The 25,375-nt window shown below is 36.1% G+C and overlaps 1 protein-coding gene across 1 annotated transcript in view; it reads right to left on the bottom strand.

Moving 5' to 3' along the window:
• The window catches only part of LOC150075838 (protein Obscurin-like), a 598,361-nt gene that overhangs the window by 264,636 nt on the left and 308,350 nt on the right, over positions 1-25,375 (bottom strand). Inside the window, exons 40-42 of the mRNA XM_090387723.1 lie at positions 23,112-23,226; positions 15,395-15,573; positions 5,793-5,901 (exon numbers count right to left, since the gene is read on the bottom strand). Of these exons, the coding sequence (XP_090243849.1) occupies positions 5,793-5,901; positions 15,395-15,573; positions 23,112-23,226 (403 nt within the window). The remainder of the gene's footprint in view (positions 1-5,792; positions 5,902-15,394; positions 15,574-23,111; positions 23,227-25,375) is intronic.

Here is a 25,375-nt window from a genome sequence, read left to right as displayed (position 1 = left end):
GTTCTTGTGGAATTGGGTAGCTTGAATAAATTCAAGGAAGAAGCAGAGAAATTATTGGAATAGATATACAGGTGATATGGGAATTTTTATTTTTTTTTTGGCTGATTCTTTATTAGCTTGATTTAGCATTAGCATTAGTAGAGGCATAAGATTCAAAAAAGCAAGCTTATATAGCATCAGCAAAAAAAAAAAAAAAAAACCATCTGCATTTCACCCATCCATACACTCCAAAAGTTTGTCTAGTGCCTTGAATTTATTTAAGCTATCAACTTCCACAATGACAGATGGATCAACCATCTGCTAGCTAAAGACAAATTTTTGCACATCCATTCTACAATTTTCTTTCCTCAATTTGAATTTATGCCCCCCGAGGTGCAGAACCTGAGGAAGAATCCCATCAGCATTGAGCTTGCTCAAACCATCCAAGGCAAGATACACTTCAATCAGATCACCTAGAACTCACAGGTGCCTAGTCTCCAGAAGCTGCATTTTGCCTTCCTTGGTAACAGCAATTCTTTGTTCCACTCACTGCCCTTTTCTGTACTCGTTCCAGCATCTGTTGTTTTTGCTGTTATTTGGTTTTTAGGAGCATTAGCAACTAAGGCCATATTGCTCCGGGGATATGCGGTGGTCATTCCCTGACCTTTCTGCATCCTCCGTATTTGGTGGTCACGGGCTCGAACCTCGGTCTAATCAAGAAGTGTGTGCTACGCAGTGCTGCTCCTGCCCACCTGGCTACGGAGGTGCCATTCCAGCATCTCTACATCTTTCTTAAAATGAGGCCTCCAGACCTGTATGCAGTACTCAAGGTGTAGCTTGACCACTGCAATATACAAGGGGATAATCACTTCCTTATCCCTGCTTGCAATATAACTATACATATTATTGACAAAACCCCATGAGCTACTCTTGCAGCCTGTCTGCACTGATAAGAAAACTTCATATCTGACTGCAAAATTACCCCCAGGACTTTTTCATTCTCCACTACCCTGAGTGTTGTACTGCACAGTTGGTAGGTTACTCTAGGATTACTGCTACCCATATGCAGCACTTTGCATTTGTCAATATTAAACTTCAGTTGCCACCTCTTAGCCCATCTACTCAACTTTTCCAGATCCTGTTACAGTAGCGTACTATTCTCAGTGGGATTAACAACCCTATCAAAGTTCATATCATCTGCAAACTTGGACATTAAGCCTGATATACCTTCATCAATTTCATTGAAAAATACAGAAAACAACAATGGGCCCAACACAGACTCCTGGGAGCACCACTAATAACATTAGTCCACGAAGAGCAGCAACTTGCCCTTAATGCATACTGCTCCAACTTGTATAGTAGTAGTCCATGTGCAACAGTATCAAAGGCTTTCCTAAAATCGAAGTGTATATGATATCAAAATTATTTTTTCATCCAGTTCCTTTGTGACCACACCATAGTATCCAATCAAATTGGTCAGACAAGACTTCCCCTTAACAAAACCATTCTGTGTCTGAACAATAACTGCAGTCTTGTCTAGGTGATCCTGCAGTGCTTCTTTAACCAGTGACTCCATTATTTTCCTCAGAACAGAAGTTAAACTAACAGGTCTGTAATTACATGTGTCAACTTTCGGTCCCCCTTTGTTAATCAGGGATATATTTGCACATCTCCAGTCCATGAGAGCCTCCCTGAGACCAAGGATGGCCTAATATTCATGGCTAAGGGCCTGCTTAGTTCCTTTGCTGCTTCCTTTAATATAAGTGGAAAGATCCCATCCACCCGAGGTGCCTTTCTTATGCTGAACTTCAACAATTTCTCCTCCAATTTGCTCTCAGTTATTACAAAATCATTTAACTTTAATCAAAATCATTTAGCAGTAACCCAAGGGAAACGTACCAACTGTGTGGTACTACACTCAGGGAGGTGGAAAATATAAAAGACTTGGAGGTTATTGTGCAGTCAGATATGAAGTTCTTTGTGCAGTACAGATGGGCTGCCAGACCAGGTTATGGAGTTTTGTCAATGATATATATGAATTTTGCTAGCAGAGACAAGGAGGTGATTATCCCTTTGTATAAGGCAATGGTCCTTGAGTACTGCATACAGGTCTTGAGGCCTCATTTTAGGAAGGATGTAGAGTTGCTAGAACGAGTACAGAGAAGGGCAACAAGATTGGTGAGAGGAACAAAGGGGTGCTCTTACCAAGAGAGGCTTGAATTCTGTAAGTTGCAGCATCTGGAAACTAGCCACCTGCGAGGTGATCTCATTGAGGTGTATAAGGCCTGGAATGGTTTGAACAGGCTCAACACTAATGGGATACTCAGCTTGCTCAGATTAAGAACCTGAGAGAGCATAGATTCAAATTGAGGAAAGACAGTTGTAGGATAGATATGTGGAAGTTTGCCTTTAGCCAGCTGGTAGTTGATTGCTGAAACAGACTTCCATATGTTGTTGTGGAAGTTGATAGCTTAAATAAATTTAAGGCTGAACTAGACAAATATCTGTAGTGACCGGATGGGTGAAATTGGAAGATTTTTTTTTTTTTTTTTGGACTAATGCTATATAAGCTTCCTTTCTTGCCTCATATTTACCAACTAATGCTACTGCTAACTCCCTGTTAGAGTTTGATAAGCTTCTGGCCTCCACTTCCCTACAGAATATCTCATTTGTGAAGGTAGGTGCAAAATACTCATTCAGTTTGTCAGTTACCTGAGCAGAATCGTCAACAATCGAATCATCAATATCACGTGGACCAATCTGATTTATCCCTTTCTTCTAGAGTTTTCATAAGTAAAGAAATCTTTACTGTTTTTCTTTGCATCCTTTGCCAAAGATTTCTTGTAATATGCCTTTGCTTGCCTAACCTCCTTTGTGACTTGATTACAGACTATATTATATCTACCATAGGCATCTGTGTCTCCTGATAATTTATATGCATCCCATGCATTTTTCTTCTCTGCCATGAGTCTCATTAGTTCATCCAACATCTATTTAGGCTCAAATCTTTAAGTATTTCTTGCATCATTTGCCACTACTAATACCAATAATACAGATATATCCCCCAAACAACTTGTTTTAGCATTAGCATTAGTAAAGGCCATGATGCAATAAAGCAAGCTTATATAGCATCAGCCAAAAAAAAAAAAAAAAACACACAGACTCTTCTCATATCATCCATCCTCTCGCTCCAAATGTTTGTCGAGTTCTGCCTTGAATCTATTTAAACTATCAACTTCTAAAACACCAAATGGAAGTTTGTTCCAGCAATCAACCGCCCGCTGGCAAAAGGCAAACTTCCACACATCTATCCTACAACTGTCTTTCCTCAAATTGAATTTACGCCTTCTCAGGGGATTATTCTGGGCAAGAGGAAGAATCCCATCAGCATTGCGCATGCTCAAACCATTCAAGGCTTTACACACCTCAATCAGATCAGCTCGCAGGTGCCTAGTATCCAGACAGTGTAATTTGCAAAAACTTAAGCTTTTCTTTGTAAGAGCAACCCTTTGTTCCATTCACTAACCTTGTTGCCCTTCTCTGTACTTGTTCCAGCAGCTCTATATCCTTCTTAAAATGAGACCTCCAGCCTTGTATACAATACTCAAGGTGTTGTCTGACCTTTGCCTTATAAAAGGGGATAATCAGCTCCTTATCTCTTTCCATAAAAATATTCCTGTATACTACTGACAAAACACCATGAGCTACTCTTGCTGCCCATCTGCACTACTCCGAAAACTTCATATCTGCCTGCACAATTACCCCCAGATCCTTTTCATGGACCCAACAGTGAACCCTGGGGGACTTGACTAATAACATTACTCCACGAAGAGCAGCGTCCATTGATTACCACTCAAAGAATAATTTTGATATCATATATATATGGATCTTAGAAAGGCTTTTGATACTGTTGCACATGGAAGAAAGAGTGCTGCACAAATTGGAGCAGAGTGGCATTGCAGGCAAATTGCTGCTAGGGATGAAGGGATGCAACAGTATCAAAAGCCTTCTAAGATCCAAATATATGAATATCAAAATTATTCTTTGCATCCAGTTCCTTTGTGACCACATCATAGTATTCAATCAAATTATTCAGACAAAACTTCCCATAAGAAACCCATGCTGTGTCCGATCTATAACTGAAGTCTTGTCTAGATGATCCTACAGTGCTTCTTTAAACAATGCCTCCATTAATTTCCCTGGAACAGAAGTTAAACTAACAGGTCTGTAATTACTTGTGTTGCCCTTTAATCTTCCTTTGTGAATTAGGGTCACATTTGCACATCTCCAGTCCATGGGTACCTCCTCTGAGTCCAAGGAAGCTATCATAATTATGGCTAAGGGTTTGTTTACTTCCTTTGCTACCTCCTTTAATATAACTGGGTAGATCCCATCTAGCCCAGGTGCCTTTCTTATGTTTATCTTCAACAATTTCTCCTCCACTTTGCTCTCAATTATTACAAAATCATCTAGTTCACTGCCAGAGTTTAATTCACCTCTGGCATTCCCCTTCCTGAATAACTCCTCATGTGTGAATGTTGATCCAAAATACTCATTTAGTTTGTTAGCTACCTAAGCAGGATCATCAACAGTTTAACCATCGATGTCAAGTGGATCAATCTGATTCATACCCTTCCTTCTAGAGTTTACATAAGTAAAGAACTCTTTGAAGTTTTTCTTTGCATCCTTTGCCAAAGATTTCTCACAATCTGAATTTGCCTGCCTAACCTCCTTTGTGACTTGATTACAGACAAGCTTATATCTATCAGAGGCCTCTGTGTCACCTGTTAATTTATATGTATTCCATGCATTTTTCTTCTCTGCCAAATGTCTAATTAGTTCATCTGACATCCATTTAATCCTAAATCTTCAAAAATATTTCTTTGTTGGTATGAAAAGCCAAAGATTAATTCTTTGAATGCTTCCCATTTTGAATTTGCTGTTGTTAACATCATCAGTTGGTCCCACCGTGTAGAATTTAAATACCGTCTCAGACCACCGTAGTCACTTTTACAAAAGCAAAAACCCTTCCCTTTAACCCTAATGGTAGTTAGTACCTCTTTGAGTAAATCCCACTTCAGCACCTGTGATCACTGCCACCTAGTGGTTCCTTTATCTGCAGATTCTTAATGCATGAAGAATCACTATTGATGATCAGATCAAGAGTATTACTTCCTCTAGTTGCCTCCCGAACATACTGATGTAGAAAACAATCATCCAATAAATCCACAAAAGCCTTGCTTGTGTGTGAGTGACCAACTCACAAATTTCAGTAAATATCTGAGAAATTAAAATCCCTCATTATAAGACACTTTTATTTACTGGCCCACTCTATTTCTCTGTACAGTTGTTAATTATACTCATCAGAGTCATTAGGCCTATAACACACTCCTACTCTCAATTTTGCTTTCCCAATGCTTATGTCACACCAAACTGACTCGACACTGCTCTGTTCACCCATGTTTTGTTCCCAAAACTTAAAAGGCATATTCAAGGCAACAGATATGACTCTGATTAAGAAGGTAAATCAGCTGTAAAAAGATGATTGACCTCTTAGATGTAATAATTTTACACGAATAGTATACAAAACCAATTAAGCACTTGACAAAATGTATCATGTCGTGTCAGTTGGGGAACAGGCAGAAAGTGTGTAAGTTTTTTTTTTTAATTTTTTTATTCCTTAAAAATTATGCAATAAGAAGCATTACTTTTCAGCTCACTGTAACACTTAAATCTGTAATACTTATATGTAATATTCTGTAATACTCTATAATTCTGTTGATATGGGTTATGACATTTTTGAATATCCTTACCATTTAATTGTTGGCTGAGGTGTGCCTTCAACTTGCACTGAAAATTCAACATCTGTAGTGGCTGATTTAACTGTTTTATCTGACAGTGATCGAGTAAAATGAGGCTTCACTAAACAAGAAAAGCAAACAACTTGATATTTTGAAGCTGCTCGCAAAGTAAAGTAAACAATAATCCAAAGTATACTGTTAATTATAACTATAAAAGTATCATGTAAGTATATTTAAGTTTAATATACACTCAGTAATCAATGAATTATAACCACCCTATCCATAATGGACATGCTGCATAGCTCGCAGTATAAAAAAGCCAAACAGATTTTTTTACTGCATTTAGCAGTTTCAAAGGGCCTGATTGCAGGAGCTCGTGCATTGGGCGCTTTTGTATCAGAAACAGCATGTCTTATCGGTTGCCCATGGCCCACTGTCAGGGCCAAGTTAACACCATGGTGAAACCAGCCATGGCCAGGGGGCTTCATAATGATAATAGTTTTTATATATATATATATTAAAGGGGCCTATTTCTTCCTTAATGCAGTTCTACCCACTGTAGTTGAAAGGTGTACAAAGAATGGTGCTGAATAGGTAAAACTACTTCCCACCAATAGAACTTTAAAAGATTACACATGATGGATATTCATGGTAAGTGAAGGGTGCAGCACGTTTTATGGGTTCAACAGCAGGATACTGTGCAACAGTTGACATCACACAACATGAGGAATGCAAGAAATATTCCAAATGAGATGATCCAGACACTCAGATGTCTAGGAGTTCCATAGCAGATGACCCAAGAGACACCCTCTCATCACTGCTGATGTATGGTGCAAGCAACACAAGTCTATACACTCATTGTGCATGGTGCCCACTATCCAGGCAGGTGGCAATAGTTGCTTAACATGGGCATATTTTCCTGGCAAGAACTAACCCCTGGTGCATATGGATCAAAGTTTCACTGATGAGGTCTACTGGCAGCTTTTAGGAGACCACATGCACCTGCCATGTTATATTTTTCCCCCAACAGAAATTGGATCTTCCAAGATGGTAATGCTCTGTGTCATCGGGCCTGCACTACACAAGTGGTTTAAGGAACACAGAGAAGACATCACCCATCTTGATTGGCCTCCAAATTCACCTGACTGCAATCCAATTGAACACTTGTGGGATGTTTTGGAACAGGAAGTGAGGCATCATCATCATCATCATCAGCCATTTTCAATCCACTGCAGGATGAAGGCCTCTCCAGCAACTTTCCAGTTCCTTCTGTTTTGAGCACTGGCCATCCATTTACTACCCACAAACTCATGAATTTCATCTATCCATCTCCGCCTTTGTCTTCCAGGTTTTCTTCTAGCTCCTCTTGGGTACCATTCTGTTATTTTCTTAGTCCATCTGTCATCATGTCTTCTAGCTATGTGTCCTGCCCAAGACCATTTTAGTTCTTTAGTTTTGATAAGAATGTCCTTTACTTGAGTTTGCTGCCTAATCCATGTGTTTCTCTTCTTATCTAACAGTCTGATTCCCAATATAATTCGTTCCATTCTTCGCTGTGTAGTTCTTAGCTTCTCTTCCATTCTTTTGGTGAGTGCCCAAGTTTCACTTCCATAAGTCATGGTGGGGAGTATACATTGATTCATTATTTTACGTTTCAGACAAACTGGGATATTGCTCTTCAGTATGTGACTATATTTCCCGAATGCTATCCATCCAAAATTTATTCTTCTCTTGACTTCCAGCCATTTATCATTATTACAGCTAATAACTTGTCCCAGATAAGTATATGACTCCACCTTTTCAATTACTGCTCCTTCAATCATTATTTCCCTTTCCGTGGCATACTTGTTCATCATTACTTTTGTTTTAGCCATATTCATCTTTAGTCCAAAATCCTTACTAACTGTGCATAACTAATTAAGATTTTCCTCTAATTCTTTGGGATCGTGGCTTATGACCACAATGTCATCTGCAAATCGTAAATGGTTTAGGTACTCTCCGTTCACATTGACTCCTTTCTGCGACCAGTCTAATCTTCTGAAAGCTTCCTCAAGGGCAGCAGTAAACAGCTTCGGAGATATTGTGTCTCCTTGTCGAACTCCTTTCTCGATTTTAAATTTGCTACTGTCTTTGTCTAGTCTAATAAAGGATGTAGCACTCTCATATATTTTCTTCAAAATCATAATATATGGAGTATCTATGCCTTGTCTTTCCAGTGCCCGAAACATTGCCATATGCTGTATGGAGTCAAATGCCTTTTCATAATCCACAAATGCCAGGCATAATGGTGTTTTATATTCATTTGCTTTCTCCATTAGCTGTGATATTACGTGAAGGTGATCCATAGTTGAGAATCCTGTCCTAAAGCCAGCTTGCTCTTTCGGTTGATTCTCATCAAGTATTCTTTCTAATCTGTTAGTAATGACCCTTGTGAACAACTTGTAGATATGGGATAACAAGCTAATTGGTCTATAATTTCCAATTTCTGATTTATCTCCTTTCTTATGCAGCAAAACTATGATTGCATTATTCCATTGCTTAGGCATCACACCTTTTCTAATGCACTTTGTGAAGAGCCTTGCCAGTTTTTGTGTTATGTCTCTTCCTCCCAATTTTAACAACTCTACAGTAACTTCATCTTCGCCCGGGGCTTTCCGATTCTTCATTTTCTTCAATGCATGTTCTACCTCATCAGGAAGAATATCGGGTATGTCGTATGTGTTGCTACTTTGCAATCCATCTTCCCCACTGCTGGTATCATTCCCTCGCTCCTTGTATAATTCTCTATAGTAGTCTTCTGCTATTTGAATTATGCCTTCTCTGCTGTTTATAAGTACACCATCGCTATTCTTCAGTTTCAGTATCATTTGTCTTTCTGTATTACTGCTCATGGCTGCTGATTTAAATCCTTTGTTTTCCCTTAATGCTTGTTCTACTTTTCTTGTGTTAAATCTTCTTATGTCCTCTCTGAGTCTCTTTCTAATGGCTTTGCATAACTCAGTATACTCAATTTTCTCCCTGTCAGTGTTTTTCTTGCTCTTCATTTGTCGTCTTTGATTCATCATGACAAGTGTTTCTTGACTAATTTTTTCTTCTTTGGATTTCTGTTTCCCTATAGGTTTCTTGGGCTTTATCACTTTCAGAAAGTTGTAATATTCCTCGTCGATATCTTGGTCCTCAGCAGTCTGCAGAAGCTCAAACTTGTTCTTCAGTTCCAGTACATACTGCTTTTTCTCCTCCTCTGTTATTTCAAAGACCTTTGTATTATTTACTCGAGTCAGTTTTTTCCTTTCCTTTCCTACATCTATATCAAGTGTACATCTTACCATTCTGTGATCACTTCCAACATTTACCTTATTCAGGACGGTAACATCATTCACAATATATCTTCTGTTAGTGAGGATGAAGTCGATTTCATTAGTTGTTAATCCATTTGGACTCTTCCATGTCCACTTTCTGTTCACCCTTTTCTTGAAAAAAGTGTTCATTATTGACATTCCTTGAGATTCTGCAAATTCCACAAGTCTTTCACCTCTTTTATTTCTTTCACCAATTCCAAAATTTCCTATAGTTCCTCTTTCTGCGCTGTTTTGCCTTTTTCCAACCTTAGCATTGAAGTCGCCCATAATAATAGTGTAGTGGGTTTTCTGCTCATCTAGAAGACTCTCAATTTCAGTGTACATTTCTTCAACCTCTTCATCATCATGGCTCGATGTTGGTGCATAAATCATTATAATCTTTAGCTTGTACCTCTTAGAAATCTTGAGTATTAGTCTTGACACCCTTGGTGATGTACTTTTGAATTCCAAAATGTTGTTTTTAAAATCTTTATGGACCAGAAACCCAACTCCACCTTCACTCCTTTCACTGTTTCCATTGGTGTACAGCAGATTTCCACTTGATAAATTTATAAGTGATTCATTTCTTCTTCTTGTTTCAGCCAAACCGATGATATTCCAATTCACATTTTCTAATTCCTTTTCCAGCTCTAATATCCTGTCTTCACCGATGAGTGATCGTACGTTATAACAGGCCAAGTTCAATTTCCGTGCATGGCAGCCTGGTCGTACCCAGAGATTCTTAGCACCCTCTGCTTCCACTCTGATCCTCTCGCTGCCGTAAGAGGGAGAGTGAAAGCTGCTGGGGACTGAGGGCCATTTGTATTGTTGTGCTCTCATTGCTGGAGGGTTTGGTCTTTTCCTCTTCACACTGACCAGGCGTCTTGAAGAGAACCACTCTACACGTTCGTTGCCACCTAAGTGACGTAACAGGGCTTACCATCGAGAAGGTGTGCATGAGTGGATTTTAGGGAGGCAGGCCAACCGGACTTCTCCTAAATCTTCTGTAATAGAGAGATATTGGATCCATCAGTGTTTTAGGCTGAGTGTCTGATAACACACAGGATACCTGTTCCCCTCTAAGCCCCTATGGATGTGCAACCATCATCTATTCCAACATTGCAGAAAGCCTTGCAGGCAGCATGACTGCAGATCCATACAGATGTCTTCCAACATCTAATAGAGGCAAAGCTTAGACAAATAGTGGCTGTTATCCATATGAAAGGTAGCCCAACAATGTTACATTTCAGGCAACATCAAAATAATAATTTGTGATTTATTTAAAAAAAATAAAAAATAAAAAACTGATCAGAAAGCAACAACTTTTATGCATGAACCAAGAGCATTTCCTTTCTGTGCATCTGCGATGTTGCTAATTTGTTCCTCCAATCTGTGCATGGCAACATATAATAATATCCAATCTTCCGCTACATTATACAGTATATGAATAGCCTATGTGATAGCATGAAATGTTAAAAACTGTTTATAGTGATGAAACATTAAGTCACAACTGTATTTGAATGGTATAAACAGTTCAAAGAGAGAGGTGAGGTTTCAACTGCAGATTATCAAAAATTATAATTTGTAATTGAAACACATTTCCTGCGTGAGACCACAACTGTATTTTGGGGTTGCTATTCTCCAAGTGTAAGACTTTGAATTTTGCTGCATTAAAACAGCAGCCACTTTTCTGACCATTTTTGAAGTTTGTTCAAGTCGTCCTGAAGGAGTGTGTATTTCAACATCTTTAATTAATCCTGAAGGAGTAATTAATGATGTTGAAATTTCACATGTTTATTTAATGAAAAAACTTTCAAGCCTACAGGCCAGTAAGGCTCCTGGGGTTGATGGCATATACCTTATAATCTTAAGGGAGGCGGCAAGTGAGTGCATTGAACTATTGAGGCTAATTATCAGAACATCACAGGACTTGGGAGTGATTCCGTTGCATTAGAAAAGTGCAAATGTATCTCCAATACATAAGGATGGTTCTAAGTGTGAAGTGGGAAATTAACGGCCAGTCAAACTTCAGTAGTAGGGAGGTGCCTCCATAGCCAGGTGGGCAGGAGCAGCAAGTGTATAGCACACGCTTCTTGATTAGACTGGGGTTCGAGCCCCTGACCACCAAATACGGAGGATGCAGAAAGGTAAGGGAATGACCACTGCATATCCCCGGAGCAATATGGCCTTAGTTGCTAATGCTCCTAAAAACCAAATAACAACAAACAGTAGTAGGGAAAATCATGGAGACAATGATCAAGGATGGAATTCAGTATCATTTAGATAGAAATGGAATTCTGAAGGATACTCAGCATGGTTTTGTAAAGGGAAAGTCATGTTTAATTAATCTGGTTAGCTATTTTGACAGGGTCACTCAGGAGATGGACTTAGGGAATAATTTCAACATTGTTTATTTTGATTCAGTGATCACAATAGTTAAACTAAATTCCAGTTATAAAATCCTTCAAAACGAAACCCTCGTCATTGAGTGGTTTAAGCACCACACATCACTTAACATACTAAACAAAAATATTCCCACCAACTTCTCCCCTATTTGGAATTTAACATGTATTAAGTTTCCACGTGCACTGAAATGCATTTCGGGAACTCAACCTGTATGTAACACACTCGCGTGCTCTCCCCTCCCCACTATAGCTAACTGAAGACGATTTCGAAAGTCGCTCGTGCACGGCTATTAGCTTTTATCTCACTTCATTTAATTTATTTTAATTAGACAACCATAGAATGGAAGGTGCACTTTCCTTTCTTATAAAAATTTTTAAAGCCCATAACTTAGTTTTTAAATTTATAATCCCTGTAAGTTATTAGAATCTCTTAACCACTATGCATGTGGCAAAACTTTCAACCAACTAAGTGGATTACTATGAGGTGAGCGCTGAAAAATTAAGCTAAGCTATATCTACGATCTAGACATTATTTTCCCTTAACAAAACACCGTCATGTGTCCTTCAGAATACCATTTCTACCTAAATGCTCCTGGATTGCACTCTTAATTGTTTCCTCCAAGATTTTCCTAATCAGCCCATAGTTACTAACTTCACTCTTGGAGCTGCTTTTATGTATTGGTAATATGTTGACACTTCCCCAATCCAAAGGAATTTCTCCTGAGTTCAATAATGTCTTCATAATTAATCTCACTAGTTGTACATTCTCTGGCCAACTCCCTCAAAATTACCAGATATATGCAATCAACTCTAGACCCCTTCCTTGCCTTTAGGCTTGAAAGTTTTTCTAATAAACAATCATCTGTAATTTCAAAAGCACTAATTTCATATGTCTCACTTCACCTGTACAACCTCTCCTCAATGCAAAGGGTCTTTTGTTAGTAAACATCGATGTGGAGTACCTGTTCAATTCATCAGCAACATCAGCTGGGTTATCTAAGACTTTCCCCCACTCAGTACACAATCTGATTGTGTTCTTCTATGGTTCAATCTGATTAATTTTCTTCTATGTATTCACATACATTAAAAACTTCTTGTCCCCATCATTGGTTCACTTAGCAGTGCTTTTCCATACTCAGCCCTGGCCTCCCTAACCTTATCTGTGGCACTATTACTGATCAACTTGCAGCTGTTATAAGCTTCAATAGTTTCATCACTCTTTTAACTTTCCCATGCTATCTTTTTCTGCTCTATTAGACTGGTGGTTGCAGAAGTTTGCCTTTAGCCAGCGGGTAGTTGGTTGGTGGAACGGACTTCCATCCTTTGTTGTGGAAGTTGATAGCCTAAATAAATTTAAGGCTGAGCTGGACAGGTATTTGGAATGAACGGAGGGGTGAAATGGGAGCGTTTTTTTTTTTTTTTTTTTTTTTGGCTGATGCTGCATAAGCTTGCTTTCTTGCATCATATGCCTCTACTAATGCTAATGCTAATGGTCAGCTCCATATTCATCCATCTCAAGATTTGCCTCATGCTATTTTTTATTAATGGTATATATGTGTTCATGGCTTCTGTGATTATTGCTTTAAAGGTATTCCTTCATTATAATGTATTTGCTCTTCCTCTACAACCTGTCCAATTAATAGATGTCATTGTATCACCTTAAACTGTCATAGTCCCCTCTTCTGAAATTAAAGCCCATGCCTCTACCTTTAACTAAGGCAATGTCTTTTTTCATCTTTCAACTAAAGACTGCATGATCACTAACTGCCAATGGTTCCTGTACTTCAAGCCCTGTGATGTCATCTGATTCATGATGAGGTCTAGAATATTCTTACTCCTAGTATTTGCATTAACACGATAGTACAAATAATAATTATCTAGTTTCTTTAAAAATTTTGTTTTCAATGGCAAATTTCCCTCCTACTTATTCCATTCAATTAGAGGCAGCTTGAAGCCACTCAAAATAAGATTTTCATACTTGCTTGCCCATTCCATCTACATAAAGAGACTCTCATTATATTCTTCACAATCCTCTAGTCTGTAAATTACTCCTGCTTTCATCATACCTTTATTTTTACCTAACTCACCACACAGATTCTATGCCGTCAGGCATAACTTCTGACTCAGCAAAAGCTCTTTGCACTAAGGATGTTTTTGATAAGAAGCATGACCCAGCCACCACTTCTACCTTCCTTATCTTTCCTAAATACATTACATTCCATAGTTGAACTTGTCATCCCCAATTTTCAGGTAGCACCAGTTTTCTGTTAGCCCTGTCATGTCATCATTTTGTCCTAACCAGGAGTTCAAATTCACTCATTTTATTAACAACACTCCTGACATTACTGTAGACAAAGTTAAGTAGTAAACTATACAAGAATACTTAGTTAAGACTAAGTATAGTAAGATTAGTTAAGTTAAGACTAAGTATAGTTAAGACTAAATTAAGACAAGGTAATCAACTACAGAAGAATACTTAATTAAGACTAAGTATTCTTCTATAGTTTAGTACTTGGAGTTTTAGGCTTTTTTACCTAGATTTATCTACCCACTCATTTCAAACATTGCCAACATCAGTTCTTGTTTGTGGCAACAAACAAGAACTCTTGAGATACGTACAAAGATTATTTTGATCCATATCATCAGATATATATGTGTAAACATGTGTCTATGTTACACTTCTACCCCCTAACTGGCAGTTTCTCTGAACCCTTAAAGTGATATTGCAAAAACCCTTAAATGATACTGCAAAAACCTTTGCATCATCTTTGTTCAAATGAATACCATCTCTACAAGATAGATTCCTTCTACCTACAAGTGTGAGCCTTGCTGATAAAAATTTCTCCTCTGAAGCCTTGCAGAGTTCCTCAGGTTTTGAGTTAATCCTAAGGCTTTCAGCATATAATCCCTCCTATTATGTCTGGGCAAAATTGAAGATGGTTGTTGAAGTGCACAAAAAAAAATTTATTCTGACTGACAATTTTGACATTCATCAAGTGTCAGCAAAATTTTTCCAAGACTTTTGAATGATGACCACGATGAGGAGCTAAAAATAAGAGCAGAAATAGACTCTAATTTCATCAATTCCATGTTACTGGTGAAACATGGGTGTATATGACTATGAAATAAAATTCTAGTCAACCCAGTGCAAGTCATCAAACTTGCTTCATCCAAAAAAAAAAAAAAAAAAAAAGCATGATTGATTTGATTAAATATGAAAATTATGTTTCTTGTTTTATTCGATATTCATGGTACAGTTCATTATGATTTTTGTTCAGAATAGTCAGAGGGTAAACCAGGCCTATTATAAAGAGGGTCTGATTCAATTGAAGAAAACAGCTAGGAGAAACATAACTGACTGTTTGGAAAAATGGTGGATGGTTTTCCCATGACGGCAATGTTCCTATACACACACTCCATTCAAGAATTTTTGGTCCAAAAAAAAACTTGTAGTATATCATCCTCCATATTTACCTGTCATTGCCCCATATGATTTCTCTTTGCCAAACTAAAAATGAAGGTGAAGGGAAGAAGATTTTATGATATACCAGCTATCCAACATAATATGAAAAGCAGAAAACTCAAATAGCTCACAACTGAAGACTTGCAGTAATGCTTCCCTTCCAAAAGTACATTATTGGGGGGGGGGAATATCCTGAAAGGGGCTATTTATAAAAATGTAAGTAGAACCCTTTTTTTTCTTTGAGAAAAATAAAATCTTAAACTTTTTGATCAGACCTAATAATTAGTAATATACAGTGGTACATATCTTGATATAGTGGAATAACTACAATTTTTTTAAAATATCTAAAATTTTTTGTTCAAAACATCAGTTGCATTAATCAGTGTTGATTAGAAACTAATTTCATACCATTTACTTTCAGCTTGCAACTTGTGGAATCTTCACCATACTCGTTAGTGATCTTGCATGAATAACTACCTTCATCTTTCTCAATAACTTTCTCTATGATGAGTGTCAGAGTATCTGAAGATTCTTCTTTTACTTTTACATGTTTGCCATCTATTGTTAATTCTGCAGAGTCCTTCTCCCTGTAAAAATATAAAGTAAATAAACAATAATTATGTTTAATTCAATATGACACACATGCATATATATCATATCAGTAAATGTGAAAAGCTTGATACCGCTTTGTACAGAACACTACCGAATATTTACCTTTTCAACTGATCTAAACAGGTCTCACAATTGAAAAGAAACATCCTCAGGAAGAAAAACACGATAGGTCCAAAAGTAGAATTTTGTTTTAACAAGAACTGAGTAATTAATGAAATTTAAAAAGCAGCCAAAATTCAGTCTTTCAGTATTTGTTCAATAGGCAACAGATGAGTGGTTGTTATTTTTTGCCAATGGAATCAAAATTGACTGTGAACATTTTAACTTTTTAAAACCATACATTTATATAATTTTTAATAAATAATAATAATATATATTTGCAGAGGAATGTGAAGATGAAACCAGAAATATGCACAAAATGAAACTAAATAATAAGACAAAGAGAAAACCAAAAATTAAAAAAAAAGAAATAATACCATGCCTCTAACCAGTGCAAAGCAGTTATAGTCAAGATGAATGCATAAATAGAACACTAATAGTGCTGTAATAAAAGGATTAAGTAATTTTAAAATAGATGTTGAATGAAGGCCATTATATTGGTTGGTTATAACAAATTAATGTGTAGTAATTAAACCACATGAATAATTACTATCAGTTGAATTTTATTGTTTAAAAAGTGTTACAGTTTATAATAATAAAACTAAACTCTTAACACAGTAGAATAACTTAACAACTGATGATGTTTCTAGATTCAATGTGAAACCTGTCATAATGTCTAATCAAGAAAGAAGAAACAAAAGTCAGAACAAAATTGTAGAATAGAAGACAGAAAACTATGTCAACAATTTTCCTCCTGCTACAGTTTATTTCAACTTTAATTCTTTCTTGATTAGGTGGCATAAGGAAACATAAATTTAAATTGAAAAAGGATGGCTGCAGAGCAGATGTGTAGTAATCGACTGTTGGAACAAAATCCAACAGTGTGGTGTTGTGGAAATGGGGAGTTTAAATAAATTTAAGGAAAGAATAGAAGCACAGAAGGGAAATGCAAACAAAGCGTTTCTTTTTTTTTTTTTTTGGTGATACTGTATAAGCTTGTTTCCTTGCATCATTTGTCATTACTAATACAAATACTACTGTATGGGAGTTTAGCTTAATTATTGTAACACTTTGAAATAAAGATGCTTGTGATCTATGGTACTTCTTCAGACTAAGGAACTTAAAAAAAGAGGGTGGTGGAATGCCATTAAAATGACCCAACCACCACCACCCCTTTTTACCAGAATTATGCTGAGTTTATATTCTGGTTAATATGGTACTGAGCTTCACAGTAACTGCTGCCTTGACAGTTACTGTGAAGTTATCAATTGGATAAAATTTCTTTATTTTTGTTATCAATGATAACAAAAATAAAGATAAATTTTATAGCAATAGATTTATTTTTTTCTAAAAAAAATATATAACTATAAACCTTCCCTGAAACTGAACTATAACATTTTGAAACCAATCATTATCAAAGGAAAGAATAAATAAATATATATATATATATATACAGGCATACCTCGGTTAACGTTACCTCTGATAACGAAGCTTCGATATAACGAAGTCGGCAATTTCAAGCCCCATTTAACATAAAAAAAAATATTCCAGTTTAATCACCTGAAATCTAAACAAACTGAAGAAATTACGGAAACCTTTGGGCTTCTCGTGGTTGGTTCGAGAAATTTAAAAAACGGGCCAGGATTCATAGTGTAAAATTAACAGGAGAAGCTGCAAATAAGTTTCCAGAAAACTAAAGGAAATAACTGAACGTGAAAATTTTCCAAATTTGGTGTTCAAGCTTGATGAAAGCGGTTTGTTCTGGAAACGTCTACCAACAAAACGCTTCATTTCTATTGAAGAAAAATCAGCTGATGGGTTCAAAGCAGCCAAAGACCGTTTAACGTTACTCTTTGGATCAAATGCCTCTGGCGATTATAAATTTAAATTGTTATTAGTTTACCATTCAGAAAATCCGAGGGCGTTAAAAGGTAACATAAAAATGAATTTACCTGTAATATGGAAAGCAAATAGAAAGGCTTGGGTTACCAAGAGTTATTTACTGATTGGTTTGTTAACCACTTTTGTCCTGAAGTAAAACGGTATTGTCAAAAAAAAAAAACAAATTTGAAGAAAAAGCTCTTTTGTTGTTAGACAATGCTCCGGGACCTCCTACTGATCTTAACACGTTGGACACATGCATTCCTGTCAAAGTTGAGTTTCTTCCAGCAAACACAACTTCCCTGATTCAACCATTGGATCAGGGAGTAATAGCATCATTTAAAGCTTATTATCTGCGTCGAACATTAAGCAATTTAACTGAACTAGAGGATAAAGAGGAAATGACAGTTAAAACTTTTTGGAAAAACTACACCATTAAAAACGCAATTGAAAACATTGATAGTTCTTGAAAAGAAGTCACTAAGAAATGCTTAAATAGAGTCTGGCGCAAAATATGGCCAGAAGTTGTACTAGAAGAAGAAAATAACATCCAAGAAATTAGAAATGAAGTTATCTAGATGGCTCAATCAATAGGTTTCGAAAATGTCGATGAAGAGGATGTTAGAAATTTATTGAATGCAGAAGATGGTTTTTCAGTGGAAGATTTAGAAAACATTGTTAGCAACGAAGACAAAGATAATGAAGACGAAGTTAAAGAAGTTCCTGCCGAAAAAGTGTTAACAACCAAAGATTTAAAAAGGTGCTTAAATGACATTGAAAACGTTTTAAATTTTTTTAGTGAAAATGATCCTGATTTAGGAAGAAGCATTATTGTTAAGCGATCAGTGTTAAATGCAATAACTCCGTATAGGCAATTGTTAAATGAAAGAGAAAAAGAGCATAAACAAACAACTTTAGACTCATATTTTAAAATGTAATTTCACTTTGTATGTAAGTTGACTGTTTATTTAATAAAACTTTTCTTTGTTTGAAAAAAAAGCTTTTCATTTTCTTTACGTAGGAACGTATCCCTATTCTGGCCATAGTATTTTTACCTCTGAAAACGAAGTTTCGCTTAACGAAGTAATTTCGTGGAATGCATCCTATTCGTTATTCGAGGTATGCCTGTATATATATATATATTTATTTATTTATTTATTTATATAACACAGAATATCATTCAGGTAAGAGATGATTGATTTGCAGTCTGAAAAAAAAAATAATTACATAAGAAATGTTAAAAAAACATATCCACAACTGGTTTAAGAAAAGATATCAGGTGATAAGAAAAAAGTGGAAAAAATCACTAAAATAAATAAAAAAATTATAATTTTATCAAAAATATAAAAGGCCACATAATCTGTTAAAAATATTTCCTGAAATCATAGCCTTGTAAATTAACTTACTTCAAATACACAGTAATTTTTAGTCAATAACCCACATTGAACTTGTTTTTTTACTTTTTTATTTTTTTAATATTCATTTTACCAGTCACCCAAAATATGGTGTTGTTAACAGAAAATACTGCTGTGGAAAATATACAACAGTATTTTCTGTTAAAATAACATGATTATCATAATTTTTCACTTATATAAAGGCATTCAAACGAAAACCAAAAAAAAAGTTAAATAAAAATTGGATCTCACAAACAACAAGGAAACTAAGCATGTTAATCTTTAATATAGTCCCCATTACATTCAAAACACTTTCTCTAGTGCCATATTGATGGCTGGATTTCTGATGCCTGGATGCCTGGTTGAGAAATCCAGAATAAGATGGTGCAATTTGTGCACCATCTTGATTCATCATCTGACAAGAAGTGACATCCTCTTAGTACATCTTTTAGTAAACAAAAAAAAAAGATGACAATGATAGATCTAAGTCTAGTGAATATGAAGAATGAGGGTAGTACCTCAATTTCATATCCTGCCAGTTGGTGCAAGGACAGGAATTATTATGCTGCAAGAATACAACTGAGGGTACCAAATCACATTTCTTTCAAGTTGCTGACTCTAAATGGCTCAGAATCACATCACAGAAGAACATTCAGTTGACATGGGTGGCTAGTGCAATGTTAAGTCAGTTTCATGTGACATAAGCACTAGGAAAGCAAAAATGAGCATAGGAAAGTGTTATAGACCTAATGACTCTGATGAGTACAATGAACAAACTGTACAGAGAAATAGAGTGGGCCTAATCTATCAGAATGTCTTATAATAGGGGATTTTAACTTTCCAGATAATGACTAGAACTTGTGAGTTGGCTACTTGTACACTAGAAAGACTTTTGTGGTTTTATTGGGTGACTGTTTTCTACAGCAGCATATTAGAGAGGCAACAAGAGGAAGTAATACTCTTGATCTGATTAACAGCAGTGATTACCCATGCATTAATAATCTGCAGATAAAAGAACCACTAGGTGGCAGTATTCAAAGTGTACTGATGTGGGATTTACTTAAAGATGGAACTACTATTAAGGGTAAAGGGAAGGGTTTTTCTTTCATAAAGGTGACTGCAGTGGCCTCAGACAGTTTTTAAATTCTATACAGTGGGACCAACTGATGATTTTACCAACAGTGAATTCTAAATGGGAAGCATTCAAGGAATTCATCATAGGCTTTTCATACCAACTAAGAAATACTCTTCAAAGTATAGGCCTAAATGGATGTCAGATGAACTAATGAGACTTGTGGCAGAGAAGAAAAATGCATGGGATGCATACAAATTATCAGGCAACACAGAAGCCTATGGTAGATATAAACTAGCCTGTAATCAAATCACAAAAGAGTTCAGGCAAGTGAAGTCAGATTATGACAATGGATGCAAAGAAAAACAGCAAAGACTTCTTTAGAATGTAAACACTAGAAGGGGATGAATCAAATTGGTCAACTTGATGGTTTGACTGTTGATGATCCTGCTCAGGTTGCTGACAAACTGAATGAGTATTTTGCATCTACATTCACACGAGGAATTTTCTAGGAAAGTGGAGGCCAGAGTTTTATCAAACTCTAACAGGGAGCTGAATGATTTTGTAATAACTGAGAGCAAAGTAGAAGAGAAATTGTTGAAGTTAAATATAAGAAAGGCACCTGGGGTGGATGAGATCAGGCAGCAAGGAAGTAAGCAAACCCTTTGCCACAACTATGAGAACATCCTTGGATTTAGGGGCACTCCCCACTGACTGGAGATGTGTCAATACATCCTCAATTCACAAAGAGGGATCAAAGGGCAACAAAAGTAATTACAGACCTGTTAATTTAACTTTTGTTCCAGGGAAAATAATGGAGTCACTGGTTAAAGAAGTAATGCAAGATCACATAGACAAGGCTGCAATTATACTTTAGACAAAGCATGAGTTTGTTAAGGGGAAATCTTGTCTGTCAATTTCATTGGATACTATGATGTGGTCACAAAGGAAATGGATGCAAAAAAAATAATTTTGACATTATATACTTGGATTTCAGGAACCCTTTTAATATTGCACAAAGAAGACAGAGAGTGGTAATCAATAGACACTGCTCTTAATGGACTAATGTTATTAGTGGTGTCCCCCATGGTTCGGCATTGGGCCATTGTTGTTTTCTATATTTATCAATGATACTGATGAAATCTTATCATGTTTCATGTCAGTTTGCAGATAGCACAAAGGTTGGTAATGTGGTTAATGGAAGTCATGACTGTATGCTACTGAACAGGATCTAGAAAAGTTAGGCAGATGGGCTGAGAAATAGCAATTGAAGTTTAACATTGGCAGATGCAAAGTACTGCATATGGGTAGCAGTAACCCCCAGAGTAACATACACTCAGGTTAGTGGAAAATGAAAAAGGCATAGAGTAATTGTGCAGTCAGCTATGAAGTTCTCTGAGCAATGCAGATAGGCTGCCATAATAGCTCATGGGGTTTTGTCAATGATGTACAGGATTTTTCTAGCAGGGATAATGATTATCTCATTGTATAAGGCAATGGTCAGGTCACATCTCGAGTGCTGTATACAGGTCTGGAGATCTCATGAATACAGAGGACAACAAGATTGGTGAGGGGGAAAAAATAGTGCCCTTACCAAGAAAGGTTTCAGTTCTGAAAATTGCAGTGTCTGGAGATTAGGTACTGCAAGGTGATCTGACTGAGGTGTTTAAGGCTTTGAATGGATTGAGTAAGTTCAGTGCCAATGGGATTCTTCTTCTTGCTCAGACTATGCACGTGAGAGGACAAAAATTCAAATCGAGGAAGGACGGTTGCAGATTAGATGTACAGAAGTTTGCCTTTAGCCAGCTAGTGGTTAATTGTTGGAACAAACTTCCATCTGTTGTGGAAGTTGATAGCTTAAATAAATTCAAGGAAGATCTTGGCACCCTATTGGAGGGAATAGGTGAAATGGGAAGTGTTTTTTTGGCTGATGTTGTATAAGCTCACTTTCTTGCATCACTTGCTAATGCTAATGCTAATAATATTCCAGAATCACTTCTTTATGATCAGAGAATACAATGCATAAGACTTTCCTAGCTGATGCTTGAGTATACAGTTGCTTTGATCAAAGTGAGACTGTATGCTGTTGCTCAGAACTTGCACATTTTCTTTCTAGTGTGTAATATGCATCCCAGATTCTTCTCTGGTCACTATGCACTCTAAGATGGCATCTCCTTCATGCTCATATTGCTCAAGAAGCATGGAATACACATTAAGTCAGTGTTCATTCAGTTCTGTTGTTAGAAACACATAATTTTCAAGAGAGCAACACCTCACTAACTATAGTATGTGCTGAACCAACACCAATCTTGCACTCCATGGAAATTTCTTTAATAGAAATTGTGACAGTTTCCACAAATAACTTCTTCCACTGCCATGATAACATCTTGTGTCATAATTCAATGTGTTTGCTCTGGTCAAGAAGACTTCTCAAAACTTTCAGTACCATTCTTACTGTTCTTCTCAATGCCTTTAATGCTATTCTTACCAACTCTTTGAATACTATTCTTCTTCTTCTCAATGCTTTCAATACCATTCTTATCATTCTTCTCAACACTTTCAATATCAATCAGATTCTTCAACTATAAACATCCACTCATAAACTTCCCATTGACTCATACAATATTTATAATATTTTTGAATTAATATTTTCATACATTTCAAGCAGGTTTTATTCCTTCTTCATTCAAAAATTGGATTATAGATTGCATCTCTACCTTGGTAAATGACTGCAAGGATGCTGCCATTTTGAAAATTGACTGCTTCCAAATAACATTAGCAGATTAGTATTAGTTTCCATATTAGCCATGTAATACAAGGAAGCTACAGGCTTTTGCTGTGTCAATCAAAAAAAAAAAAAATTGATGTTGCTATATGAGCACTCATTGTTGCTGATGGCAGCCTTTGTTCAATAATGTGACACAACATTACCATCAGATTTTACATTACATATATTTCATATTGGTTTTATGGTTTTCATTTGAATGCCTATTGTATGCTTTCATATGAGTAGACTTTACTAATGGTTATAATTCCAGATCTAAATAAGTTTTAAAGAAATTCCTACCATCTCACTGAAGGTTTTGGATTTCCAGCTATTTTCACAGTGAAATGAACATCTTGATCTTTCACACCTTCTGTATCTTTTAAACCCTGGGTGAAAGATGCAGGAGATGTTGTATCTAAATAAATAATGAGCAACCTTTTAGTCCTTGTAATTAAAGTATTGCAATTAATTTAACACTAAGGAATACAAGGTAAGAGAAAGATTTAAGTGCATAGAAGCTTAACTCAAGACAATAATAAAACTTTCAGCTTAAGAAGAATGCAAATATAAACAGAATATCATTATATTTTTATTCCTAACACTGTGCAATTAATAAAAACCCATTCTGTTTTGTCCTGTCATCTCACATATTTCAAAAACAAGGCATGAGAACATTTTTCATAATACATTTTATAGCCTTATGGTAAAGCTTAAGAATTTCGTTAATTTAACATGCAAATTAGTTATGCTATAATTGATTTTGGGGTTATAAACTAATAATAATAACACATTAAAACATATATAAAAAATATATTATAATGATCAAAAATATTCAGACCTCCTCCACAAATAATACTATGTACTGTGACTGAATTCCTTCCACATATGCATATCATATCAGGCATACCAACAAAATTCTGCCTATGCAATAGCAGTATATTAGAAACCAGTATGGATCATGGGCCACAACTTATACTTTCAATGTGGTATAATGATTGGTTGCCAAATAAATAACTTTTCTGTACGTGGAACTGTAACTCAGCTGAACTTTCAAAATCCACTGTGATAGATGTTATTCAAAGAAGATAGAACACAATAGGTGATATCAACAATAAAACAAAAAAAAAAAAAAGTCTGAACATCCTCACAAATGCATGGAATATATTCAACAAACCACAAACCATAAAGAGGTAGTTCATGCCTCACACCAGCCATTTGCAAAAAAACATCACTGAGTAAATTCAACAGATCACAGGAATGTCTGTCAGTATCATTTATTCAACCGATGCTGCTGCTCTTTGAGCTATGCTAATTGGCTCAGTCTGTCTTAAATTCTCTCCTCCTCTGGCTGTAGTCTATGACTGGAATGTATGGGCTTTGGAGGCCGGTTGGACCCGGTGGTTCCCATTTATGGAGTAGAATGCTATGTCATCCCTTCCCAATGTTCCCCTACCAATGTTGCTTTTCTCTGAACAATTCCAATAGACCTATATCTTTTCTAAAATAATCTGAAATTTCTAAAATGAAAGAAAAATCATTTTTCTTCCATTTATAAACCTGGTATATTTCTAGCATCCCCATCCCTAAAAAAATTCTTCACATGTGAATGTACATACAAAATTCAGTTTGTCAGCAATCTGAAAAGGATCATTAATAGTTATGCCATTCATATCCAGTGAACCAATGTGGTTCATCTCTTTCCTTCTAGTGTTAACATAAGCACAGAATGCTTTGTTACTTTTCTTTATGTTCTTACCCAATGACTTTTCGTAATCTACCTCATCTTGCCTTCTCTCTCTTAATGACTTGAATGCATACTAGTTTGTACTTACTGTAAGTTTCTGTGTCCCCTAATAATTTATAATCATTCCATGCATTTTCCTTGACTAGTCTCGTGAATTCATCTGACAACCACTTAGGTCTAAACTTTGAACAATATCTCTTAGTTGCTTAAAATACATAAATATTTTAAATAGATTATGATCACTGCAATCTAGTGATTCCTTTATTCTGAGGGTTCTTAATGTATGAAGCCTCATTACTGATAAATGAATTATAAAATTAGACTGTTACTGCTGATAGTATAATTCTAATTGGAATCTAAATGAATTTATAATTGAGAAGAAATTAGAAGTTAAATTGCTGAAGCAAAATCTACCATGCCCTGTCCTTCTCTCTGTCATTGATTTCACTCCAGTTTCCTCCTCTCTTAATGACATTAGTCTTTATCATGACATTATGGTGACATTATACTCACCATATTCAAATTCTGTATCACCTATGTATAAGTGGCACCATGTTTCTAATATCCCTATAATGTCTACATTTGATGACTTAACCAATAATTCAAATTCATCAAATTTATTCACCATACTCCTAGCAGGGATAGGAGTATAGTGAGGAGCCACACTCATAAAATGTTTAATATCCAACACACTTTGCTTTTTGGGTTGCTGCATGTCCCAGTAGAAGCAACATAAAAATCGATTACAGCTCTGCTTGCAGTTGCTATTAAACTATTTGTCTGTGTATTCTACCAAAACTAGCAGTTTTCCAACCCACCT

The sequence above is a fragment of the Mastigoproctus giganteus genome, chromosome 13 (genome assembly GCF_048544385.1).
Source record: "Mastigoproctus giganteus isolate SK-2022 chromosome 13, ASM4854438v1, whole genome shotgun sequence".
In the NCBI taxonomy this organism is placed as follows: Eukaryota; Metazoa; Arthropoda; class Arachnida; order Uropygi; family Thelyphonidae; genus Mastigoproctus; species Mastigoproctus giganteus.
Note: the sequence above shows the minus strand (reverse complement) of the source record. Positions and strands in the feature narration are given on the sequence as shown.